General features: G+C 48.4%; 1 protein-coding gene and 1 pseudogene across 7 annotated transcripts in view; both read right to left on the bottom strand.

Moving 5' to 3' along the window:
• FARP1 (FERM, ARH/RhoGEF and pleckstrin domain protein 1) overlaps positions 1-25,239 on the bottom strand; it is a 312,926-nt gene that overhangs the window by 24,310 nt on the left and 263,377 nt on the right. For all 7 annotated transcript variants that reach the window (XR_002336570.1, XM_021065374.1, XM_021065376.1 and 4 more), the window contains 4 exons: positions 23,518-23,705; positions 22,252-22,341; positions 21,360-21,493; positions 2,135-2,219 (listed from right to left, as the gene is read on the bottom strand). Coding sequence is in view for 6 of the 7 variants with exons in the window: in XM_021065374.1 (XP_020921033.1) it covers positions 2,135-2,219; positions 21,360-21,493; positions 22,252-22,341; positions 23,518-23,705 (497 nt within the window). In the remaining variant the exon portion in view is untranslated. The remainder of the gene's footprint in view (positions 1-2,134; positions 2,220-21,359; positions 21,494-22,251; positions 22,342-23,517; positions 23,706-25,239) is intronic.
• LOC106505335 lies at positions 14,620-16,195 on the bottom strand (annotated as a pseudogene).

Here is a 25,239-nt window from a genome sequence, read left to right as displayed (position 1 = left end):
TGCTCCCTGGCCTGGGAATTCCGTATGGCAGTCAATAAATAAATAAAAAATAAAAATCATTTTAGGAGTTCCCGTTGTGGCTCAGTGGTAGTGAGTCCAACTAGTATCCATGAGCATATGGGTTCAGTCCTTGGCCTCCATCACTGCGTTAGGGATCCAGCACTGCCGGGAGTTGTGGTGTAGGTCTCAGATGTGACTTGGATCCTGCTTTGCTGTGGCTGTGGTGTAGGCTGGTAGCCATAGCTCCGATTTGACCCCTAGCCTGGGAACTTCCATATGCTGTGGGTGTGGTCCTAAAAAGAAAAAAAAAAAAAAAAAGCACTAAAAAAAAAGAAAAAACATTATGGAAAGTGAAAAGATGTCTGTTACTGTTACATCTGAGTTTGGTGCACCCACCCAACTCTATGGCATTAAAAATACTGCGGTCCTGAAATACCTTAGGTGATTCTTTTTTTTTTTTTTGTCTTTTTGCTATTTCTTGGGCCGCTCCCATGGCATATGGAGATTCCCAGGCTAGGGGTCTAATTGGAGCTGTAGCCACCGGCCTACACCAGAGCCACAGCAACACGGGATCCAAGTCGCGTCTGCGACCCACACCACAGTCACGGCAACGCCAGATCGTTAACCCACTGAGCAAGGGCAGGGACCGAACCCGCAACCTCATGGTTCCTAGTCGGATTCGTTAACCACTGTGCCACGACGGGAACTCCCCTTAGGTGATTCTTTGCTTTCTTTGCATAGGATTCTCCAGTCCTGATGGCTTCCAGGGCCTCCCTCTGACATGGCCCCAAGAGGGGAGTGTTGCTTTTTGAAATACTATGAAAAAGACCACCATAAGCTCAGGAGCTATTAAATAATGTCTTGATCTTTGTCAAGGGAAACAGGAAATCCCTTGAGTAGTGTTAGATCCTATCTTTTCTGTTTCCTCTTAGAATTATATAATTCTAATGGAACAAGTCAAGCACCAAATGACTCAGATTCTTAGGAATTAATTCAAACCGCAATAATAACTTTTATTCTCCTAACGCCTTGGACATGACCGGTGCTCGCCTAGTACTGGATGGATGGTGGATGGAGAGACGGGTGGTTGGACAAACTGAAAAGGTGGCGGCACAGGCAGTCTGCCTTCTCTAGGGGGCTGCAAGCTTGCTCGTAGTTGTTAGTTAAGGTTATTGGACAGGCTCTGGGTGGTTGAAATACAGGACGATTGCTTTAAACTGCAAATATAGATGTATGTGTATTTGAAAGACAAATTGTGTGAATTAAAGCATTCCATATGAAAGGAATTATTAATGGATTAAAATGAAAAGGCACAAATGACTTTTTCAGATGTCAGAGACGGGGCTGATTTTGAACGGGAGGCAGAATATTGGTTCACTATGTACTGACTTCTCTGGGTGGACTTTCACTCTTCCGGTGAAAAATACACTTACCCTATAAACTGACTTAAAGTCACGGCCTTGACTGGAATTCCTGCATAGTATCCAATCCAATGCGTTTGTCACACTCACATGAAGCCAAAACAACTGACTGAAAGCGAAATGCTCTGTCAACCAATGTTTTATCTACATAATTATTTTTTTTTGTCTTTTTAAGACCGCACCTGCGGCATATGGAGGTTCCTAAGCTTGGGGTCGAATCAGAGCTGCAGCTGCCCGTCTATACCACAGCCACAGCAACACAGGATCCGAGCCACGTTTGCAACCTACGCCACAGCTCATGACAATGCTGATCCTTAACCCACTGAGTGGGGCCAGGGATTGAACCCACATCCTCATAGATGCGAGTCAGATTTGTTTCCGCTGAGCCCCAACGGGAACCCCCTATATAATTTTTTAAAAATGAGTTTGGAAAGACTTACGCACAGGAAATACCTGTTGTTTTGGCTACAGAGCTTTTGGAAAGGAAAAAAGTACCGCAAGTGCTTCTTCTCCCTGAGTGACCGAATGTTCCTTTCTGCTTCCAAATAACATTATCCAGACGAGACAGAAGGGTTCCCCCGGGGGCTGGGCCACAGGCAGACCCATGGCATCAGGCCGGTGTTCGTGGCCGGGGACCAGGGTCAAGGCCTTGGGCAGCCCCGGCGCGTGACCTTCCCTCCCGAGCTCCCTGACCCAGGCCCCGAGCCACTCACCTTCATGCCCTGGATGTTCTTCAGCATCACGTCGCCGATTCTTTGGTAAAAATCTCCTCTGATGTGGGCATTCGAGCGGCCTTCCCTGAGAGCAAAGGGTTGGAAACCAGAGCGTTGGCAGTGGAAACATGACCGGAAAATGGGCCAGGCCCCAGATGACAAAAAGAGCAACTTTTGTCTATTTAGGGCTACACCTGCGGCACATGGAGGTGTCCAGGCTAGAGGTCCAACTGGAGCGGCACCTGCCGGCCTACACCACAGCCACGGCCACAGGGATCTGAGCTGTCTCTGTGACCTACACCACCAGCTCACGGCAATGCCAGATCCTTAACCCACTGAGCAAGGCCAGGGATCGAACCCTCGTCCTCTTGGATATGAATCTGATTCATTACTGCTGAGCCAGGATGCGAACTCCAAAAACGGCAATGTTTATGTCTTCCTTTCTAAGCCCCCATTTGTACCTTTCCCTCCTGTGTGTGTCACTGAATGCTAGTGCCAGAAGGAGACTTTGAAATTACCCCAGTCACTCTGCAGACAAAAAACTCCCCTTGTGCCTTTGAAAGAGACAGGGAAGAACCATTTTCTCTTCATTTTAATTTGGTCTCACTGAACATTTTTCCCCCAGTGTCAGAACAGCATGGAGAAGACTTGCAGGAACTGGCTCGTGAGAGAGAGTCTCTCACAGGCTGGGGTTAACAGACAAGTGTAAGAAGCAAGACTTAACCTTGACATCAAGCTTTTTGCTCCCAAGAGCCCTTCGCCTGAACGAGACAAAGGGCTGGGTAAAAAGCCCTGGGGACGAGAAAAATAGAATTGACAAAGTACAGGAGACCCATGCCCAGAGGTAGATATGGGGAGAATGACCCAGAAGAGGGCAGAATGGCTGTTCCAAGAACAGGATGGGTTGGCAGCACTCCAGACAAGCTGGGTAGTTGGTGACAAAGACATGTGCATTTTTAGCTGAGTATTTGGGTATAAAGTCCTATCTCTTACGATTCTGGGTTATAGCCGGTGTTGATAAGCCAGGTGCTTAAAAAGCACCAAAAGAAATAATATCAAAAATGGTAGCTGGCGGGTGCTGAGTACTGGGCGAAGCACTATTAACTCACTGACCCCTCCTGGCAGCCTCTGGCAGGTACCATCATCACCCCCATCCAACAGCTAAGGACAAGACAGAAAGAAACAAAGCATCCCATCTAATGCCAGCAATCGCGAGGTGGGAGCTTGCACCTGAGCCCAGCCCACACTGCTCTAACCCAAACCTGCCACCGTACCCACTGGCAAGAAAGGAATTTCCCAGAAACAATTTAAAAGAGGATTTTCAACCATGAACCTATGTAATATCCTCCAACCAACCGTTCAGGACAGCTAGAAGCCAACTTCAAGGAAAGGGACGAATGATAAATGAAATCTGGACCCAGAAGTGAGAGGGGCTCAGCGCGGAATAAAACCCCCAAGCCCCCGTGGGGCGGGCGGTGATTTACACCTGCAGGTGCTACTGCCCTGTGCCTCCAGGACCGGGAGGAACAACTCCCCTTCTTAGCATCTGGAGCCTTCCAGAACTGCTGGCCCAACCTCTAATTCATCAAGGATCTCAGGACGCAGAGGGCTTGCCGGGAGCAAGGTGCGAGCTTAACGAAGCAGCCCAAGGGGAGGAAAGGCAGGGCGCACAGAAATGCGGGTGGGGGATGGGGTGCGGCTGGCTCCTCCCCCAGCTTCTGGCTCCTCCCCCCACCTATTCCTCTGCTTCTAACTGAGCATATGGTGTGAATTCCATCACAGGGGAGACCCACGAACGGCTTAAACCTTTTCTAACATCAAAAGAACAAGGATTCCCACTAGGCTCCTGGCCCCTGCCTGGGGGTCTTTTACTGCCACCCCCCATCTTCACCTCCCCCCACCCTGGGGAGGGGGGCTGTGTTTCTTGCATTCTCTCCCTCTGTTCTTCTGCTTCCTCTCAGCGGTCAAAACAAAACATGTTGGTCCATGGCCTTAAGTACTATTCACTTCTCATTAAAACAAGGATGTTCTCCTCCCCATGCCCTGAAATGGTTCCGTGCCGGATTACCCTTAACCTCTTAGTCACCTAGTCCACAGAGGAAGGTCAGGTCACTCCCGCCTCTGGCCACCCTCTCCGGGCTAGTCAGCCCCTCATGTCCTACCGCTCTGCTCTCTGCCTCTGGAGGCCTCTCCCCAGCCCCCCGTTTCTCACCAGGTCAGTTCTTGGATTCTCTTCGCCAAGCCTTCCTCTTCAGGCGGCTCCTATGATGTACGTGTGTGTTGGGACTTCATCCTGGCTATCTCTTCACTTTTGTTTATTTTTTTAAAAAAGATGAGTTTTTAAAAAAGTTTTATTGACGTATAGTTACTTTATAAGGTTGTGACAATTTCTGCTGTACAGCAAAGTGGCCCAGGCATCCGTACCCACATAGCCACTCTCTCTTTTCTTCATTTTCTTTTTTTTTTGCCTCTTCTAGGGCCACTTTCCATGGCATGTGGAGGTTCCCAGGCTAGGGGTCGAATTGGAGCTGTAGCCGCTGGCCTACACCACAGCCACAGCAATGTGGGATCTGAGCCGAGTCTGCAACCTACACCACAGCTCACGGCAAAGCCAGATCCTTAACCCACTGAGCGAGGCCAGGGATCGAACCTGCAACCTCATGGTTCCTAGTTGGATTCATTAACCACTGCGCCACGACGGGAACTCCCTCTTTTCTTCATTTTCTTCTTCTTCCTAAGTAGCCCCCTCCAGCCCCTGTGGGGTTTTTTGTGGGTTTTTTGTCTGTTTTTTGCTTTTTAGGGCCCACAGAATATGGAAGTTCCCAGGCTAGGGGTCAAATTGGAGCTGCAGTTGCCAGGCTGTGCCACAGCCAGAACAACACGGGATCCGAGCCATGTCTGCAATCTTAACCCTCTGAGCAAGGCAGGGATCGAACCAGCAACCTCATGGATACCAGTCGGGTTTGTTACCACTGAGTCGTCACGGGAACTCCTCCTGCGGTTTCAACTCACGATGCCCAATCGTTATCCAGTGTTCAGTGCAGCTACCAACCCAGGCTTGGTATTTCACGCCTTCTGGGAGGCGCTGCACAAGTGACCGCATAAGCCTCTCAAATGCAAGCGTTTCTAGGCAGCATTAATTACTTATCTTGCTGCCCAAACCCCATCTTCTTCCCCCATCTCCTTCCTTCATGAAGTAGTTGTCCTGCCTCAGCTTCAACCTTGCAGCCTCTGTTATCCTGACTTTTTCTCCCTTCTCTGTCAGACCATTCTCCCCCGAAATGGGCTCAGCGGAGGATGCTCGAGCATCCACTACCAACTTGGACCAGGCTCTCCTCCGAGACAGCCCTCAGCCCCTCTGCTCGGCATCACATATTATTTCCACCCCGTCAGCTACGGGCTGGCGGCCTCTCTGGATTTTGGGCAGGTGGTTATGAATGAGGTCCCTCTGGAGATGTTTCTTGCTTGGTCATTCTTCGGATCTGACGCGTCCGGGTGTGGCTGTGAGTTTCCTGGGTCACTTTGTTTTCTTACACGGGAGGCGGGGCGGGGAGAAAGCAGCTCCAGCTTCCTGCTGCTCAGAACCACACACCCCCGCCCCTTCGCCATCACATGAAGCTCCCTGAGGAGCTGGAAGGTTCTCCTTCCCTTTCCTGCGTGTCTGAACCACAGAGGACGACCCAGCTGCGGGGCCAGCACAGCTGATTTTCACTAAAGGCCACACACCAGGGAAAGGAGGCCGGACAGGACGTAAACTTGATTTCTGGGTCTGGAGCAATTAACTGGAACTTAAATCATTGACCTCAAAGCTTCCAAATGGATGCGCCATTGGGCAACACATGTGAGAAAGGTCTTTATTTAGTCCAGAGGACATAGTTGAGGTGTTTTAGTGAGAGTCCTCTGGACGGGGCGGGCAAGGGGAGGGACGGGGTCTCGGCTGCCTCGAGTCAGGAGCGTTCTCCCCTCTCCCGGACAACACGGTACCCGAGGGAAGGGAAGGGCCGGAGAGTGGCCTGGGAGGAGAGCGGTGATGGAGGCCAAACTCGATTGACTTCACTCCCTTTCTTCTTTTGCCAACTATTTATTAAAAAAAAAAATGGACCGATGTTAAAACCCCAGACGCAAGGGGACCCTGCTTCCTGCATCGGGCTGGCTAGCAGAAACCTAGCTGTTTCTGCAAGTCTCAGCATCACTACTTTCATTTTAAAAAATGCTCTGGGGAGTTTCTGGCGTGGCTTAGTTGTAACGAACCCAACCGGTATCCGTGAGGTTCGATCCCTGGCCTTGCTCAGTGAGTTAAGGATCCAGCGTTGCTGTGAGCTGTGGTGTAGGTCACAGACGTGGCTGGGATCCCGTGTTGCTGTGGCTGTGTGTAGGCAGGCAGGTGCAGCTCCATTCGACCCCTAGCCTGGGAACTTCATATGCCACAGATGCAGACCTAAAAAGCAAAAAAAAAAAAAAAAAAAAAAAAAAAGCCAAAAAACCATAAAATGCTCTGCGAGTGTATATCACCAGTCCTCTGTGCACGGGGAAGGCACTCATGTGGAGCCCCTGATGGGGGCAGCTCTGGGACCACGTGGTGGAACCAAGCTGGGGCCTCAGAAGTTAATGCATCCAGTCCAGGCAGCTCTGCCCCCTTCCGGTCCCGTCTCGACCACACCTCCCTGCAAGTGCCAGCCCTGCTTGCTTCCAGAATGTGATGTCAGCCCACGGGGAAGAGAAGGCGACCCGATGCCACCCTGTATAGAATTACCATTGTGTTTACACATCCTGCACGTGTTAATGCCAGCAAAGCCACAAGTCCCCAGCGTCGGCTTTACTGCAGACAGCTAAAAGGTCATTTTAACATGGAGAACATCAAAAAGTAATTATAACTCTTCCGGAACAGCCTCCGGATGTTAACCTCACAAGAAAAGGGTCCTTGTTCGGAAGCTGGGGCCACATGGCTGTTGTCTGCATAATTACCGCACAGCGACGCAGCTGAAAATTCTTTTGACAATTTCACTCTGGTAGCTCATGTACCAAGAAGACCCTAGATGCTAAATTCTGACCTGTGCACCAGGATTTATCTCAGCATAGGGTTGAAAACACACACACACACACACACACGCGGAATCTGAGTCTTTCAGACACTCTGGAAACTTTTCTCTCACAACTGTGTGAGCCAGTCAGCAACTCAGCAACAGACAGACACCAAGGCTCAGCCCCTGCCCCGCCAACAAAGCAAAGAATCATTTCATTAGATTAAAACAGAAAAGCAGACTTTGCAGTGTGGAGCTAGAAAGCCAACTTTTTCAACCTGGCTGTGTCTGGCCACCCTCTGATGCCAGGAAAATAGATGTAACTTGGTGGATTTTTAGGCCTCATTTGCAAAACAAACGCCATGCCCTAATTCTTACTATTCCTTGTGATTTCTATGATTCCCGGCGGGGGGGAAAATGGCTATAATTATGTGTTTGTGTGTTGATGTTAAATAAAACATAGTACACACATGAGCAGATGCGCCAAGGGAGATCTTCCATTAATATGTAGGGGGTGGGGGTGGCTGGGTTCAAAAAGCAAACAAATTAGCCAGAGTAATAGATTATATTACTATAAATAGCCATTAGCCACACGTAATAGATGTGAATTTCAATATTCTTTGATGAATTTCAATATCCTTTGAAATCCCCGGAGAGGAAAATTCCATTAATTTGAACATTAATTCACGGCCGCACTTGTGGGGAAGGGATTTGTACCAGAAGCATCCTGGCGGGTGGGGGTACCCGGTTTGCCTCTGGCAGTGAAAGGCAGCGGATCCCACCTGTCCTTCAATGCCAGCGGGACATCGGCAGCCTCACGTCCTCAGCCCCCTCATGCACATCTGTCACACTACTGGGTGTGACTGGGTTGCATAAAGCTATGGCTTTTCTTCTTCTGAGGCTTAAGACTAGGTCCAGTGTAATAAGAGGTACGGAAGCTACAGGTCGCGTATCAAAACACAACAGAGCATGGAGTTCCTGCTGTGGCGCAACGGGATAGGCGGTGGCATCTTAGGCGCTCTGGGACGCAGGTTCAAACCCAGGCCTGGTGCAGTGGGTTAAGGATCTGGCATGGCTGCAGCTGCAGCTTAGGCTGCAACTGCAGCTTGGATCCAGTCCCCGGCCTGGGAACTCCATATGCCTAGAGGCAGCCAAAAAAGTAAAAAAAGTAAACCAACCAACCTACAACCCCCTCCCCCCCCAAACACAGCAGAACAGAAGGGACCTGGCACGTGCCCTAAGTGTTTCTTAGCAGAAACCCACCTGTGAGGCAGGCAATTGGAAAAATCATTTCCATTTTTCTAAAAAAAAAGTACCTTGCACTTAAAGCATGGTGGGCTACGAAGCAGTCACGAATAAGACAGATAATCCAAGAAAAATAGCCTCCCGCCTAGGGGAGAAGATGCAATTTTACTCCCGTGATAAAAGGAACAATCACCACCGGCCAGTGGAAAGCTGAGTCAGGGCGGGACAGAGCGGGAGGATCACAGGGACCTTGGAGTGTCCTTCTCGTCTTTGAAACTTGGATGGCATTGGAAATTTTATTTTTTATTTTTTTGCTTTATTTTTATTTACGTATTTATTTATTTAAAGGGCTGCGCTCGCAGCATATGGAGATTCCCAGGCTAGGGGTCTAATCGGAGCTGCAGCTGCCACCCTACAACACAGCAATGTGGGATCCGAGCTGCGTATGTGACCTGCACCATAGCTCATGGCCACACTGGATCCTGGGATCCAGGGATCGAACGGGAGCGAGGCCAGGGATCGAACCTGCAACCTCATAGTTCCTAGTTGGATTCGTTTCTGCTACGCCATGATGGAAACACTGGCATTTTCAATTTTAAATGAAGTTATATTAAAAAAATTAAGTGTACACACAGTTGCCACTCATGGTATACCCAGTTCCCGTATCTCGTGCTAACTTCCAATCTTTCTTCCACTGTGTATTCCTCCAACACACAATGTAAGATCACATAGACTGAATTGCCCTGTCTCTGGTGCACTGCACTGTGAGAGTATTGACTTGAAACCTTTTTTGCAGTCTTGTTTTTAAAACCAATGAGAATCTTCTTCAAACAAATGCATTTACACAAGAGAAGTAGCCCTGATCTGCCTGAAGCAGGGAGCAGAGGGGTTGGAAAACCATCCTGAGTCTCGCGTTTTTGAATACAAGCTCAGGGACTCTGAATTCTAAGAAAGTGCATGGTGGGGGCCTTCGCATGATGGGAAAAGCAGATGGGGTCCATTGCCTTTCTTCCGCTCAGAGCTCCTCCCCTTTAACTCTCCAAAACTGGGCTATGCCATCCAGAATCCACGTACGGTTATTTAAATTTTGGCTTTAGAAATGCAATGAAAATTAAAAATTCAATTCCTCAGCCACACTAGCCATCTGTTAAGAGCTCCACGGCCCCAAGTGGCCAGTGGCTATTAGCGTGAACAGTGCAGGCACTCAGCATGTCCATCCGCCCAGATCTACTGGAAAGCACGGCTCTGGCAGAACCAGAGAGGAAGCACAACAGCCGCCTCTCCTGCCTTCCGATGCAAGGGCTCCTGGGAAAGCCAGACATGGGGTGTGGTCCTCCTTCGCTTTCTACAGAACAGCTTCTGGCAAGGCACCCTCCTCTGCAGAGCTTCATTATCCATAGGGGGAAAGGTGGGGATACCTCCCAAAATTGTCTTGTCAAAGGAAACCATTTAAGGGAAAGTGCTTTGCACATCAGTACAGAAATGCAAGGTACCGTGTATGTATTTCTGGTCTTGAAGTTACGACTTTTTTTAAAAAACCTCTGGAATACGGACGATGGTGGCTGTTGCAAGAAAAGAGTCGGGTACCCACTGGTCTCTTGGCTGGCCCTCCGTAGAAAATGGCTCTTGAGCTCTCCCAGGGGTTCTGCATCCAAATCTTATCAGGCTGGTTCTGGCCGCCTCCTCCGGGCAGAGCAGAGGGAGCGACGTGACGGGCAGGCAGCCTCCAGAAGAACAGGAATTGTGGCCTGTGTGGTTCACTGAACCCCGCGAAGAGTGACTCATATCCAGTAAGGGCACAGTAAATATTTGTTGAACCAACAACGAAGCAGTGGCCCTCGGGCCGTAAAAACTCCCAGCAGATGAGAAAACATTCAAATCCACCTGCTCAGACTCCAGATCTAAAGGTGACCCTTTGGCAGATGACGTCACCATAGAAACACGAGAACTCATTCAGTCGTTCAGACAGGCAAATGTCATCTGGAGCTCCCCCTCGACCAAGTGACCCAGGAATAACCCCCTCCACCGCCATGCTAAGACATGCATGCCAGGAACCGAGATGCAGGTGAACCGCGATGGGCGGGAGGCACAGGAAGGCTGGTACCACCTGGGGAACGTGGGCAAGGAGAGTTGGAGGTTGAGGCGGAGGAGGGAGGGAGGCATCGCGCTTCTGAACTGGGCTCCGTCAGTGTCACAGGTGCAAACACCCATGCAGTTACGTGACTCTCCCAGATCAAAGGGCCACTCCAGGTTCTCGACAAGCAGGGCTGTCACCCTCACCGCCTGCACACGGCCACATTCACGACTGTTGGAACGTGGGGGCCACTTCCAGCCTGTGAGGCACTGGGATCCATCATCACCCAGGAAAATCCTGCCAGACAAGGCCCTGCTGTTATCTTACTCGAAAAGGGTGATGCTGTCACTGGTGGTAGGAAACCTACTCGGGTAAGACAGAAGCCCGCTGCATCAAAGAATTTGCCCACCACGAACCAGGGTGGGCAGAAAGGACGACGCTGAAATAATCTCAGGGGCCTCCGCAGTCAACCTCTACAGATATCTTGATCAGGGGAACAACAGAATAATTTACTAATCAGATCCTTATGTGGCTGTGGAAACAGTCCACAGACATCAACTTGAGGGACCAAAGCTTTCGCATCATATAAACTGGTGGCAGGCATAGAGCCAGCCGGTTTTCCCTGTGTGATGGTGACCACCAGCCTTTGACGACTTGGTAAATGGATGGTGGCAGGGGACCGATCCATCCTCAGATCGGGAGGTGAACGTGGTGGTGGGGACCCTCCGAGTTGAGAGGAGGGGAGGGAGGGTGTGTGTCTGGGTTTCTGTGTGTGAATGTGTATATACGTGTCTGTGTATGCTTCTATGTGTATCTCTGTGTGAATGCGTGTATATGCAAGTGCGTGTCTGTGCATGCGTGTCTGTGTGGAAGTGTGTGAACGTGCATATGTATGCCTGTGTTTGTGTATGTCTACATGTATCTGTGTGTGCATATGTGTGTATGTCTCTGGTGCATGCATGTGCTCCTGCCTCAACCACAAGAGGACGCTACCCCTTTTGAGAGGATGCTATGAGAACCTGCTCCTGACAGCAGGCAGAGCCAGCTACCTTTGGGAGTGGTGGCCACTGCAGGGAACCTTCCGGGCTGGTCAAAGGGATGCTGTTCCAGCTCATGCTGCTTACTGACTCTCAGGTGTGCAGCAGACTCACCACAACAGGCTGTCTAATCATGGGGCTCCTTTCTCCGCTTCCCATAATAGTCCCAAGTTCAAACACAGGCCGGAGAAGACAATGGGTTTATCGACACCAAAGGTCCCCGCCTTGGGAGAAAAAGCACAGAACCTGACCAGCTGGGATGTGACCCTCACTGGGTCACTTAAGAAACATAAAAAGCCTGTTTTTACTGCTTACAGTGGAGCCCGTGGACCTCACAGAGCTGTAGGGCAATCAAGGAAAGCAATCATGGGAGAGCAAAAGTGCCTCCAAGAATGGGCAGAGGGAGGGAAGTGAAATTCTACATTGTGAGGTGGGCGTGGAGCTGGAAACGCACCTGGACAGGTGAGCCCCGCCCGCTGCCAAGGGCTCTGAGTCAGTGAGATAAGAGCTGTGTTCTCAGCTTAGAGGCCAAGTTCAAGGCCTGGCTGCCAACGCTGACCGGGTCGGAAGGGAGGCTGTTCCATCAGGAAACACACTTGCCACACTCCATGAGTTCCTTCAGGAGAGCATGTGGCAGCGTCCAGAGAAACCACAGGCAAGGGGGCCCTCACCCTTCGGAAGACTCTTGAATTAGCCTGCACTGGATTCCCTAGGATTTTCTTTTTTCTATTTTTAAAAATTGTGGCAAAATACACACAAGCTAACATTTACCATCGTAACCATCTTCTAAGGGTACAGTTCAGTGACATTAAGTACATTCCTGTTACGCAGCCCCCGGCACCATCCTTCTCTAGAACTTTTTCATCTTTCCAAACTGAAATTCTCTGTCCTGTGAACACGTCCCCCTTCCCCAGCCCCTGGCAACCACCATCCTCTTTTTCTATCTCGAGGAATTTGACAACTCTTGGTACCGCACACAACTGGAACCATACACTATTTGTCCTGGCTATTACTTCATTTAGGATGATGTTTTTCGGGTTCATCCATGTTGTAGCAGGTGTCACTTCCTTCCTTTTCAAGGCTGAATAATATTCCATTGCACACTGGGTTTATCCATTCACATGTCAATGGACTTGTGGATAATGCTGTTACGAACACTGATGTAGAAGTTATCTGTTCAAGTTCTTTCAATTCTTTCACGTATGTACTTAGGAGAAGACCTCCTAGATCATATGCTAATTCTATATTTACGTTTGTGAGGAATCCCTATGATTTTCTTTCAGTGATACCCATTGTTGGTAGGATGACAAGAAAAATAGTTTATTCCTTTTTGTTCTCTGATGATTCACTGGTGCTACTGCAAGAATGTTCCATCTTTGGGATATAATCTGCTCAGCATTTCTGCTCCACTTCAAGCTCAGCCCCTGAGCCTCATAGTGAGACAAAACCACTCCACCTGTGAACTTCCTAACCACAGCCTGCAAGAATTTCATCGCCCTGCTCTGGATGAACATCAACCCTTCATGGGCACTGTCCCCGTATCTTCTCCCTGCAGAAGCACCCAGTGTCCTGAGGCGGCTACTGCATTCCAGGGAACCACGGCCTCAAACCATCCTTGCCGTCCAGGCGTCACTGTCCAAGCCCCACTCCCCTGAGGGACCCTTACCCCTGCTCTAGGTTTTGTTTCTAAGTCTCTGGGGGCTTCTTCATGCTTCCTTTGCCAGCTCTTGCTCTACCATTCGCAACGAAGATGGAAAGTTGCCCCCAAAGTGTATTCGACAGGATTCTGTCCCTGGCTTTTGTCACGACACTATCTTCCTTAAAGACTTGATTCTTCCTGCGGGTAATGCCTGTACCTACACCACGGTGCCTGATTTCTTTCCCTCCTGCATTGCCGGCTGCCTTGCAGCTTTGTTACTGACCCCTCCAAGCGGATGTGCCCCCAAACGAGCCTGCCTTCCCTCCAGGTGACTTGCTTCTTTCCTTTCTTCTTCAGTGTTGCTCTTAATTTCATGAGCATCCTCCCAGTTAGCCAGGCGCAAAGCTCCAGAGGCCTCTCCTTGGCTTTTGCCTTTGTCCCATGAGCCCGAACTCAGTGACTCTCGACACTGGGTCTTTCCAGCCCTTCTGGCTGAACTTCTGCACACTGTCCAAGCGACTCTACCTCAAGAGTCTTCTAGAAACACCCAGCTAGTCCTGCCTAGAAGCTGTATGCCCACAGCCTGTGCTGAGTGCCTTCGTGCAAACCCTTCCCTAAACCCCCAGCTCCCTGCCAGCTGCCAGCTGAGTTCCCTACACGGCAGAACTGGCCAAGGCTCGTGGTTCTGGGACAGGTCTGCATTCATCTCTGGGGAATGACTTGGCCAGTTTGTGCTCAGTGCCTGGCCATCATCTTAGGGCCAAAATTTGGGGCTCTTAGAGCCAAAGGTCATTAGTGGCTTTCTCTGAATGCATCTGAACAGCTGAGGAAAATGTCTTTGCTTCCAAAAGGAAAAGCATTCCTTATGTTTTCACAAGTCACCAAACCTGTTTCTTTGTTTTTGAAGAAGCACGGTAACATGGGCTTGGTCCAGAAGGAAATGGTTCAGCCTCTGCTCAGGGGCGTTGACTGAGGAGAACACAGCGTTTGGAGAAGGGCAGGTGTGCTTGCTGAGCTGGGGTTGAGCCTAATCATTGAGGAAAACTTCCTCGTAATTTTTCTGTCCTGTAACTTTCCGCTGCTGATAGAAATATATGATAACCTAACTGAGGAATGCAAAGGAAAAGCATGGTGGCTGTGCCATTTAAGCACCAAATTTTGGGAGACCTTGAGATACACTGTAGACTTTGATGTCTACTAACAATAAGAATTAAAGGAGTTCCCATTGTGGCACAGTGGTTAAGGAATCTGACGAGGAGCCATGAGGTTGCAGGTTCAATCCCTGGCCTTGCTCAGTGGGTTAAGGATCCAGCGTTGCCATGAGCTGTGGTGTAGGTGGCAGATGCAGCTCGGATCTGGTGTTGCTGTGGCTGTGGCTCTATGCCGGTGGCTACAGCTCTGGTTAGACCCCCTGGCCTGGGAACCTCCATATGCCGAGGGAAGCTGCCCTAGAAAAGAAAAAAAGACAAAAACAAAAAACAACAACAACAACAAAAAACAACCCCCCCCAAAAAAAACCCACTAAGAATTAAAAACAATACCACTGAATAGAAGCTGGAGTTCAGCTGATAAGAATGTACTGTTAAAAGAGAAAGGACAGGCCCAAAATGGAGTCACTTGGGCTAAAACCAAGACTTAATACCTAACCTAACCGTAGTTACAATCCCTCCAGGAATGCAATCCTCACCAGTCAGCCAGGAATTTTCCAGGGAGGTCATCTGTCACATGGGACTTCCCCGTCCTCCTAAGGAAGATGAGGTCACCTGCCACACGACCCCCTGCCCCCCAGATGGGTTACCTAAGCTTGAAATAATGTTTCTGTTTAGTCCTTGTTTTGCCTTTAAAAATCTTTTTTTTTTTTTTTTTCCTAAGTCAATAGACTTTTTATTGTATCTTAAAACATCACAAATGAGTCTGAAGAATCACCCGGCATCTTGCTGTTTCTCTACCTGGACCACTCAGATCTTCCTCATCAGCCTGCTGAACCGTTCCTTTTTCAGAAACATAGATATTATCCAAAACGTTTCTAATATCCTCCTTCTTAACTGTTGTGGCGTGCTGAATCGAAGCAGCTGAATTTGATACAAGTTCAAGGTCGTTTCCTTCTGGCATCAGCTCATGTTTCTGGGCTTAGAGATATTGAACACGCAACCCACGGCCTCATCCGAACCCTGCGGATGTATTTTTCACTCAAAAAATGTCGGATTTCAACAGGAGAACCATTCTCCTGAATAAGGACGCTGATGGGGACGTGAGTGTCCCCAGACCCCTTCTTGGAGCCGAAGCTCAGTGTACCACCTCTGATCCTATCCTCTACGTGGCCGCAGATGGTGCGAACAGTAGCCGCTTCCTTTCTCCTTCCCCACCATGTGTCAACCCGGAGCCTCTTCTTTTCCTTTCCAAGGAGACTGAGTTCTCCATCGAGGTGGCTGACGTCCCTCCTCGGTGCCTCTGGGGCCCTTCACAAGGACCGTGCGTCTTTTCAGAGGGATGCCCACATGCTCTGGAATGTTGGCAGTTTCATTGCTGAGAAGGCTCTTCATTCTCGCAGTGGCTGCGGCAAAGAGCTAAAAATCTTTCCCTTTCTGAGCTCCCTGGGGCTCCCCTCCACTACCTGGAGAGGGTGCTGCCCACTCGTCAATCACTCAATAAAACCAATTACATCTTGAAAGTGTACTCGGAATAGAGGGTAAACCCCGAGGTCCTACGACACAGCACAGGGAACTATGGCCAATCTCCTGGGATAGAGCATAATGGAAAAGAATATTAAAAAAAGAGTATTATGACTATACACGTATTTTGAATTATGACCATATGTGTATTATGAATATACATGACTGAGCCACTTTGCTATACAGCAGAAATCGGCACGACATTGTAAATCAACCATAACGTCATAAAAAAATTAAAAACAGTAAAATTTAAGAAAATACACTCAGTTGAGTTCTGTTTTTTAAAGGAACCAATAGTGTTTCTTAGGGCTTTGTGTGTGTGTGTGTGTGTGTGTGTGTGTGTGTATTTTTTAGGGCTGCATGTGCAGCATATGGAGGTTCCCAGGCTAGGGGTCTAATTGGAGCTACAGCTGCTGGTGTACACCACAGCCCCAGCCACACCAGATCTGAGCTGGATCTGCAACCTATGCCCCAGCTCACAGCCACACTGGATCCTTAACCCACTGATCGAGGCAGGGGATGGAACCCGAATCCTCACAGATCCCAGTCAGGTTCTTAACCTGTTGAGCCACAATGGGAACTCCCTGTTTCTTAGTTTTGATGAATGTGCCAGGGATGTGAGAAGCTGCCATTAGGGAAAGGGATGGACGAGGAGTGGGCAGAAACTCTACAGTTATAGCAACTTCAAGTCTAAAATCTCAAAATAAGATGTTTATATTAAAAAAAAAAAAAAAAAAGGTCAGCTCCCCTGCCAGTCCTTTCTGTGTGTAAAGCCCTTTACAAACACTGTCTCATTTACTTGGCGTCACAGCCCTGTGAGGTGGAGACTGGACCCCACATCTTACAGGTGAGAAGAGGAGGCCGGGCAAGGCCACGGACAGCTGGACGTGGGCCCCAGGTGGTGGTGTGATGCAGGATGAAGCCGCAGCCACCCCACTCCGCAGGACCAGGCTCCCATCACAAAGTATGAATACACACACACGCACACACACGTATAAACATACATACACAGGGGTGCACACACACTTACATATGGTGAATCCATCAATAACCCAGAACAAACTCATGTCTTAATACATGTCACGCAATCCACTCTTCTCCTTAAACACAGTCACTCCTGGGTGCCTCTGCTGTGGAGGCACTAATGGCTCACGTGTCCTCAAGACAAAACTGGCCAGAGATGCCCTCTGCCCCCACTGAACACAGCCCCTCCATCCACGAGAGGGCCTGGCCTTCCTTGCTCTATGTGCCTGTCCCTTCCTCTGAGACTGCAGGTCCCCAGCAGGCAAAGCCTGACACTCCCCCACCCACGCACGCACGCACGCGTGCGTCCACTCACTGCTTACAGGAGAAACAAGAGCTAGAAGTCAGATGCAAACCAAGGAACCTTTTTTATCACAAGCACTCCCCATCAGAAGTTCCAAAAGAGTCTATTCATCAGTCATCTCAAGAAGCATTTTTTTTTTTTCCCCTTTTTGGCTGCACCCACAGCATATGGAAATTCCCAGACCAGGGATCGAATCCAAGCCGGAGCCGCAACCTGCACCACAGTTTTGGCAACCTTGGATCCTCAATCCACTGCCTCAGTTGGGGATTGAACCTGCACTTCCACAGAGACAAGCTGGATCTTTCACCCGCTGTGCCGGGCAGCGGATCGAAACAACACCCCCACAGAAACAAGCCGGATCATGAATCCACTGCGCCATAGCCGGACCTCCTTGAGAAGCCCTTTAAAAAATCACAAATTTCTGGGTCTCATCACAGGGTTCTGATGAAGAAGGGCTGGGCTGCACCTGGCAATCATTTTTCAAAACTCCCCTAGCTGCCAACACCAGGCGACCCTATGCGGAGCCAGGTCTGGGGTTTCACCGGGAAAGGGGCAACCGCAGCTCGAGCAGCCCCGTGATGGAGGAGCTCACGGCCTCCAAGGCTCACGGCCAAGCTGCCCGCAGAGTGAGGACCCTCCCTCCAATGCTCAGACACGACGGGCCTCTTTGGAAATGCTCTCTCCTTTCTTTAAATGTGGCGTCTGGCACCACTCAGAAGTCGCCGACTCCTTCTTTCAAAAGACCAGCCCGAGGAGAGCCATCCTATGTTCCCAAATCTCCTTTCATTTAGGCCAAATGCCCACAGCTTCAAAAATTGTTTTTCAACTGAAATGCATTCTCTTATCCCCTTTCAAACATGAAACTCAGAGCTGGGGGCAGCATTCTGAAGGAGCTCTGAGCCTTGACGTTTCAAAGGGCAATCCTTTGCCCCACGCTGGTTTCTTTCTCACGAGGCAGAGTCTAGCAACGAAGTTCCTGACCTTGGCTGCCCATTGATATCATCACCCGGGAAGCTTGAGGAACTACTGATGCTTAGATTCAACTGCTCAGAGGTTCTGAGACCTGGTTTTCAAGATTTTGGGGGGAACCTTTAAAGGTTCCCAGTGTTTTTTTTTTTTTTTTTTTTCCTCCAGGCAGCAAGCAAGCAAAGTCTTTATTACAGGAAAGCAAATAGCTCCCAGGGCTATAGGGGTCCTATAGGGGTTTTTATCCTTGAAGATGAGGGGAGTACCAACATAGGGTCCAGAAAAGATGTGGTTTTCTCCCATTGGCTTGGCCCAAATATCTCTATCAGTCCTTGTCCAATAGGGGTCTTAGGTTCCCCGTGATTTTAACAAGCGGCTCATGTTCAGAGCTACAGGTACAGTAGACATTGGTTTCTCTCTGGGTTATTCTATTGGCTCAAAATAACTCATTCTTAACAAGCGGCTCATGTTCAGAGCGACAGGTACAATAGGCATTGGTTTCTCTCTGGATTATTCTACTGGCTCAAAATAACTCATTCCCAGTCAACCTTTTGTCTTGGACGCCTGCCACACCAGCTCTTCCTCATCATGCACTTGAGAACTTGATTCACTGAACTTAAGGGCAGACGTTCACATTTATTCCTGATAAACGTCAGCAGTCTGGCATGCGTCCACTGTTGCAAGGCTACTGAAGGTCAAGTCAATGGAGTTGCATAAGGACTGTCTCTAGCTTTGAGGCTTTTCCACGCTTCTGGTAGCTTCATGAAAAACAAGAATAAACTTCGAGATCTTAGAAAGCTATCCAAATGAAAATTCTATGGGGAATACACGACAGCAGGTACTGTTTAGACAACTGGATATTCTTTCACAGAGAAGGGCTAACAATTTAGGGCCCAGATAAATCCAAGAAAATGGCACTCATTCCTAGAGTGGAATGTTTCATACAGTGGTGCCAAGCTCCCTGGTGGCAGGCACTAGAGGAAGCCACCATGCTGGCCTGCCAGGGCACTGCCAACTGAGGACATTTCCTGTGAGTGACTTCTCCAACCTTATTTAAAATTAACTGCCACGTGGACCGAAACTGCTCCAGCTCAGGATGCGCTGAGCCTAAGGGAAGACGATACTCATCCACGTCTCACTGGACAGAAAACAAACTGTTGATTGATTTCTCCTGAGCCGGAAGGTCTTAGACTCCAGCACGAAAGCATCTTTTAACTTTGGGTGAGTGAGGAGGCAATATGGCAGAAAAAACACACCAAAAGCCTTCCAGTAAATTTCGGGACGGTAAAATCAAGTTACGTTTGGTAGATTTTACCTATCTGCTGACGCTTGAATCCAGGCATCGGGGACCCCATGGCTGGAATCCCCTGGAGCCAGACGCCCTCATCCAGGGCTCCTGCAAGCCCTACGGCCCCTAAAGACCACTCTGAACCACACGCTCCCCTGCAGTGAGGATGGAGTGGGGTGCGGTGGGTTCCGTTTCCACCCAGAACATGGTAGGCCACATCTGCTATCATCTCTTGGCTTTTCTCCAAAGGCATGCTTAGCAGACACCTCCTCATGGGTCTGCATATAACTTTTTTTTTTAAAAACCCCATAGGAAATTTCTAGAAAAGGTTCCATTTTAGGCAAGGGTGTATCGGACATTGCATTCTATAGCACACACATTTTTTTTTTTCCCCTGAGTTTGGGTACCGACAGATGAACATTTCATATGGTGTTTAATAAACAGACTTAATATTATTTTCAGCCAGTCTGCTCTTCATGAATATTTACGCCAGTTCCCATCTTTGAATTCTGCTGTGGAGCTCTTTGCCATTTGCCACTTCACGTCTTAGAACGCATCCTTAGGATAAATTCCTAGCAGTGGGATCCAAGGTCAAGACGTTGTGTGTATGTTTGGGGCATGGGGTTGTTTTTCGAAGAACTCTTTAAACACTGGAAAGGGTAATCCTGAAAACCACATGAGATGGATGAGACTTGGAAAGCAAGCACCAGAAAAATATCACCAACACTCCCCTAAAGCCCCTCACATGGCTCTGTTCTTCATAACCCTTGTCGTCCTTCTAGAAGAAATTACTCTCTTCACTTTGTGGTATTCACTGAATTATGGTCTGAAAACATGCATTTCTAAACTTCTCTTTCTTTCTCTTTTTAAAAAAGTATAGTTGCTTTACAATGTTCTGTCAATTTCTGCTGTACGGCCAAGTGACCCAGTCATAAATATATACACATTCTTTTCTCATATATCTTCCATCGAGTTCCATCATAAGTGAGTGGAGGAGTCCCTGTCGTGGCGCAGTGGAAACGAATCCGACTAGGAACCATGAGGTTGCGGGTTCGACCCCTGGCCTCGCTCAGTGGGTTAAGGATCTGGCGTGGCCGGGAGCTGTGGTGTAGGTTGCAGACATAGCTTGGATCCCGTGTTGCTGTGGCTCTGGCATGGGCCGGCGGCTACAGCTCCGATTAGACCCCTAGCCTGGGAGCCTCCATATGCCGTGGGAGTGGCCCTAGAAAACGCAAAAAAAAAAAAAAAAGTGAGTGGATATAGTTCTCTGTGCCATAGAGGAGAACCTCAGTGATTATACCTTTTAAATTTAATAGTTTGCATCTCCCAACCCCAAACTCCCAGCCCATCCCATTTCCTCCCCCCTCAGCAACCACACGTCTGTCCTCCATGTCTGTGAGTCTGTTTCTGTCCTGTAGCTAGGTTCATCTGTGCCATATTTCAGATTCCCCATATAAGCGCTATCATATGGTATTTGTCTTTCTCTTCCTGCCTAACCTCACTCAGTGTGAGAGTCTCTAGTTGCATCCACGTTGATACAAATGGCATTATTTTGTTCTGCATGAAACTTCATGAACGTATAAAGCAGTACCTATAAAGCAAACACCAATAAAATATCACCAACGCCACCGGAAGTCCCTCACATGGCTCTGTTCCTTATAACCCTCATTGTCCTTCCAGAAGTAATTACTATCTCCATTTTGTGGTGCTCACTGAACTATGGTCCAAAAACAGACGTTTTGAAAACCATACACCAAAGGGGAAAAAAATTTCAGGATGAGATCTAACACGTGTCGATTCAACTGGAAATCATTTTAAGCTTGTCTTGTCTTAACCAGCTTCTGCTCGTGGCTCCTGCTCATTAGCAACAACATACAGACAACACGAGAAAGAGAGAGACAGAGAAAGAGGGGGGCAGTGAGGGCCAGAACTGTCACACGGAGCCAAGGTACTCACCACAGGGCGAGTCGCTGCTCAATTTCCTTGAGAAAATTTGTATGAAATTTGTGCAAAGGTTCAAAATTCGGGAATATGAGACTTCTCAAGGTTTCGGGCATGGAGTCCTCTTTGCTCACTGCGCTCTGAAACCACTGGGAATAGGAAGAGGACAGGCTTAGAGGCGTCAAGGGGAGGGATGCGCGGGTGCGAGGCTTTCGAGCGCGCAGGAGCCCACTGCGCATGCGTGGGGCTAAAGGGTTTTCCTGCTGCGTCCGTAGCATCCGGAGAGCATCACGGACTTCAAGGCTTTCCTGCGTTCCCTCCTCTCTTTAGATGGGGCAAGGAGTGCCCGTCTCTTGGTGATCGCTTCTGCAGATGGGTTACCAACCGACTGCTGAAGTCGGGAAAAATCTCCAAAGTGGGCAGCTGCTCAAAGCAAAACCTCATTCCGGCCAACGCGCTGGGTCATCACTGAATGAAACCAAGACTGAACAGGACTGAGAAAACCGAGACAAGGCAGTCCTTTTGGCAGATTCTGCTGACGTAGCTCAATTTATTATCGAAGATAAAATGAGGTTTCTCATTCACCCCCAGGTCTCCCCTCAAGCAAAAATAACGACCTGAAGGCAAAATATTCTGCATCAGTGCAGACAGTGAAATGTTTAATTTCAAATTTGCTGCACTTTAGAAACGTCCTTCCTTTGCGCTTAAAAATCGCGAGACAACTTTTTAGAGCCGATTCCAAATTAAACATGCTATCATTGCTTAATTTCTACAACCCAGGACCCAAATCCTTTTAATTGGAGTCAGAGAAGCCAACATTTAATTAGCTCCAGCTTCCCTCCAAAAGCTGAGCATTAGTGGAGATAAATTAGGTAATTTAATGCTCTAGGGGAAATGCTATGCATACCGAAGTGATGACTTCGAGATCCTTCAGATAGGTTCTCTCTGTGGTGGAGACTTCCTTGGCAATGAAGTACGCTTTGTCAGTCGGGAATCTCTGCGAAAATTGTAAAAAGAAAAAAGACGTGAAGATTTGAGGCAACGTCTCTAAGAATGTCCCGATTCTAAGAAAGTCCTAATTAAATTGATACAGGGCTAATTTTTGATCTTTGGTGGACTGGTACCAAGGCTAAATAAACTCTTATTTATCTTTTTGTGTGAGAGGAACTAGGAGAATGGATTTCCACGATGAGAAAATAGTCTAGGAATGTTTCCTTCCACGTAAACACTACCCGTAGTGCAAAGCCTCGAATGAGTGTGTCAGCCGCCACGGAGGGCTATGCATTCAAAGCTGGGCATCTGAAAATCTAATTAATTAGGGAAGTATCAGAGCAATGCAGCCTGCAAGGAAATGAATGATAAAGAAACCAAATCAACTATACTAAAAACATTAAAAAAAGAAAGAACCACATGGGCCTTTGTCCAGGGCGCCATGGGCTGGTGGGACTAGTGTTTAGGAAACGGAAGCTATGTTCTCTGTGGGAACAGGAAGGTAGCTGGTCCCAAGGGACAAGGGTGACAGCAGCCAGAGTCCCTCTGACTCTCAGGTCAGGCCAGCCACGGGTCTCGTTTTCTCTTTCTTTAAAACATGAAGTCAAAGAAGTCCCTTAGTGTTCACTGTCTTGCTTGCTACCCCCGAGAGTCCATCCGATTCCACCTCTGGGGATAGACCCAAAGCAGAGATGAGAACAGATCTGCACACCCAGGTTCCCAGCACATTAGACAAAATGGCCAAAAGCTGGAAACCACCCAACTTCCACCAGCAGATGGATACACAAAACGTGGACTCCCTGGACAGCAGAACACTAGCCAACCTTAAGGAAAAGCAACCTGACGCAGGCTACAACACGGATAAATCTTGAGGCCGTGAAGCTACAGCCAGTCACAAAGGGACAGACACTGTATGATTCCACTTCTCTGAGGCTAATTCCTAGAGCAGTCCATTCACAGAGACAGAAAGCAGAATGGTTCGTGCCAGGGCCAGGAAGTTTGGGAGGATGAAGACATGCCAGAAATGAAGGGGGCTGATGGTTCTACGACATTGTGAATGCACGATGCCACTCAACAGCATGCTTAAGAAGGGTTCAAATAGTCAGTTCTATGCTATGTGTATGACTGGAATTTAAAACAAACAAAAAAGGACCCACAGGCGAGTGCCCACCAGTTCACACACCTTTCTCCGGCCATCGTCCTCATCATCGGTCCGAGGCCCTGCCTGGTCGTTCAGCAGCGGACTGACCAAGGGGGAGGCCTGCTTGGTGTCGGGGCTCAGGTTGGGTGACAGGATGGCGTTGGTGGGCGCGGCTCCTCCCTGCGAGTTGATGGACAGCTCTGAAAGATGAGGGCTACCAGTCTGGGAGCCTGTTTGGGGATGAGAAGTATTAAAAAAAAAAAAAGAAAGAAAGTAATTCCTTCTGGGACCCAGTCTCTGCTGAACGATTTTCATCTTTTCAAATCTTGCGAAGCTTGACTACCATATATGGCAGGCACATTAAATGCCCTTCATAATTTTTTTTTTTTTTTTTTTTTTTTTTTGCCTAAGTTGCAATTGCCTTGATGCTAAAGATACCATTCGGTGGAGCCACAGTAACATCATTCATGATAAGGTGGACTCTGCATACGGAATAATTACTGTAGTTTCTAAGCATCATGTATCTGCAAATAGAATCTTCATTTCCTAACTACTGCCTTAGCTTCTAAGGATGACTCAAGAAAGATACAGCGTCTATATCACAAGGAGATGTAGGGAAGGGCTAGAAAATAGAGCTATTCTAATAGGAAACTAAAGGACTGGACACCCAGGACAGACTACAGTCTTGGAGCAATGGGGGGAAAGCAGCTACCTCCCAGTCTACAAAGAACAGAAACAAGCTGGTTATACCTGGTGCTGGCACTCCATGTCTCTCTCACTGTTTGGGACAGAAACACTAGCATCACATTGACATGCAAAGGTGATCATTTTACAAAGGCAAAGCTGCAGGTCATGACATTATTGCAATTCCCCTTTATGAGTCAAAAAATGACAGGTCGTTAATTATTCCTCTGCAATGGAGCCCATCGTGAATAATATGGAAATGAATCGTTACCCATCCCGAGTCAGCCAAATGAGATGGCACGCACAGGAAACTCTTTGCCAACAGAATTTTGCAAATACCGATCCCCGACCTTTTGAAACTAAATGGGATGTCTTAACATCTACTTTTGAACAAAGTGTTTTTGCCGGATGGACTTATGATTCTCACGCAGATGCACTAAAACTAGGATTAGGGCGAGCGAAGTTCAAGTCACCTGCAGGCCTGTCAGCTACCATCATAGGGAAAGACTACAGCAATGCTTTCTCCATTGTCCAAAATACAGTTTCGCGCCCGTGGCTACTCAGCACACTATCAAGGATCCAGGAGAGAAAGGTGAAGAGTGGTTTTCCAGGTGGCCCCCTGTTTTCTTGACCTCCATTCTCTCTGTCTGGATTCGTTCGTATCCATTTGAAAATTACAAGATAGGTCAGCTTTGAATGGAGCAGATGGAGTTGGAGAGTGAACTCGATCCCAGCATGAATGACCCATGCAGAAACCACCACCAGCCCCCACCCAGTCCCAGGTGGATCAGCTAGCCGTGTTGCCAACATGCGGGTGAAAAGCCACCATGCCCACAGAAACAACGAAAAGCAGACATCCTGCCAAGGACTACTGGTCAGTATATATCATCCTTGAAGAATGAGATTAGAAAATATCAGGAAAAGTCAGATTCAAGAAGTTTGCATTAAAAAAAAAATTCCCTCTAGTTAAATTCCTTGTATTTTCATATACATTGTTCAAATAAAGTCCTGATGTTAGAAAAAGACCCAGTCACACCCCACACACCACCAGACCCAGTAAACCCCGGAGAAAAAGGCCAG

Source organism: Sus scrofa, chromosome 11, assembly GCF_000003025.6.
Source record: "Sus scrofa isolate TJ Tabasco breed Duroc chromosome 11, Sscrofa11.1, whole genome shotgun sequence".
Lineage (NCBI taxonomy): Eukaryota > Metazoa > Chordata > Mammalia > Artiodactyla > Suidae > Sus > Sus scrofa.
This window is presented reverse-complemented; position numbering and strand designations above follow the sequence as displayed.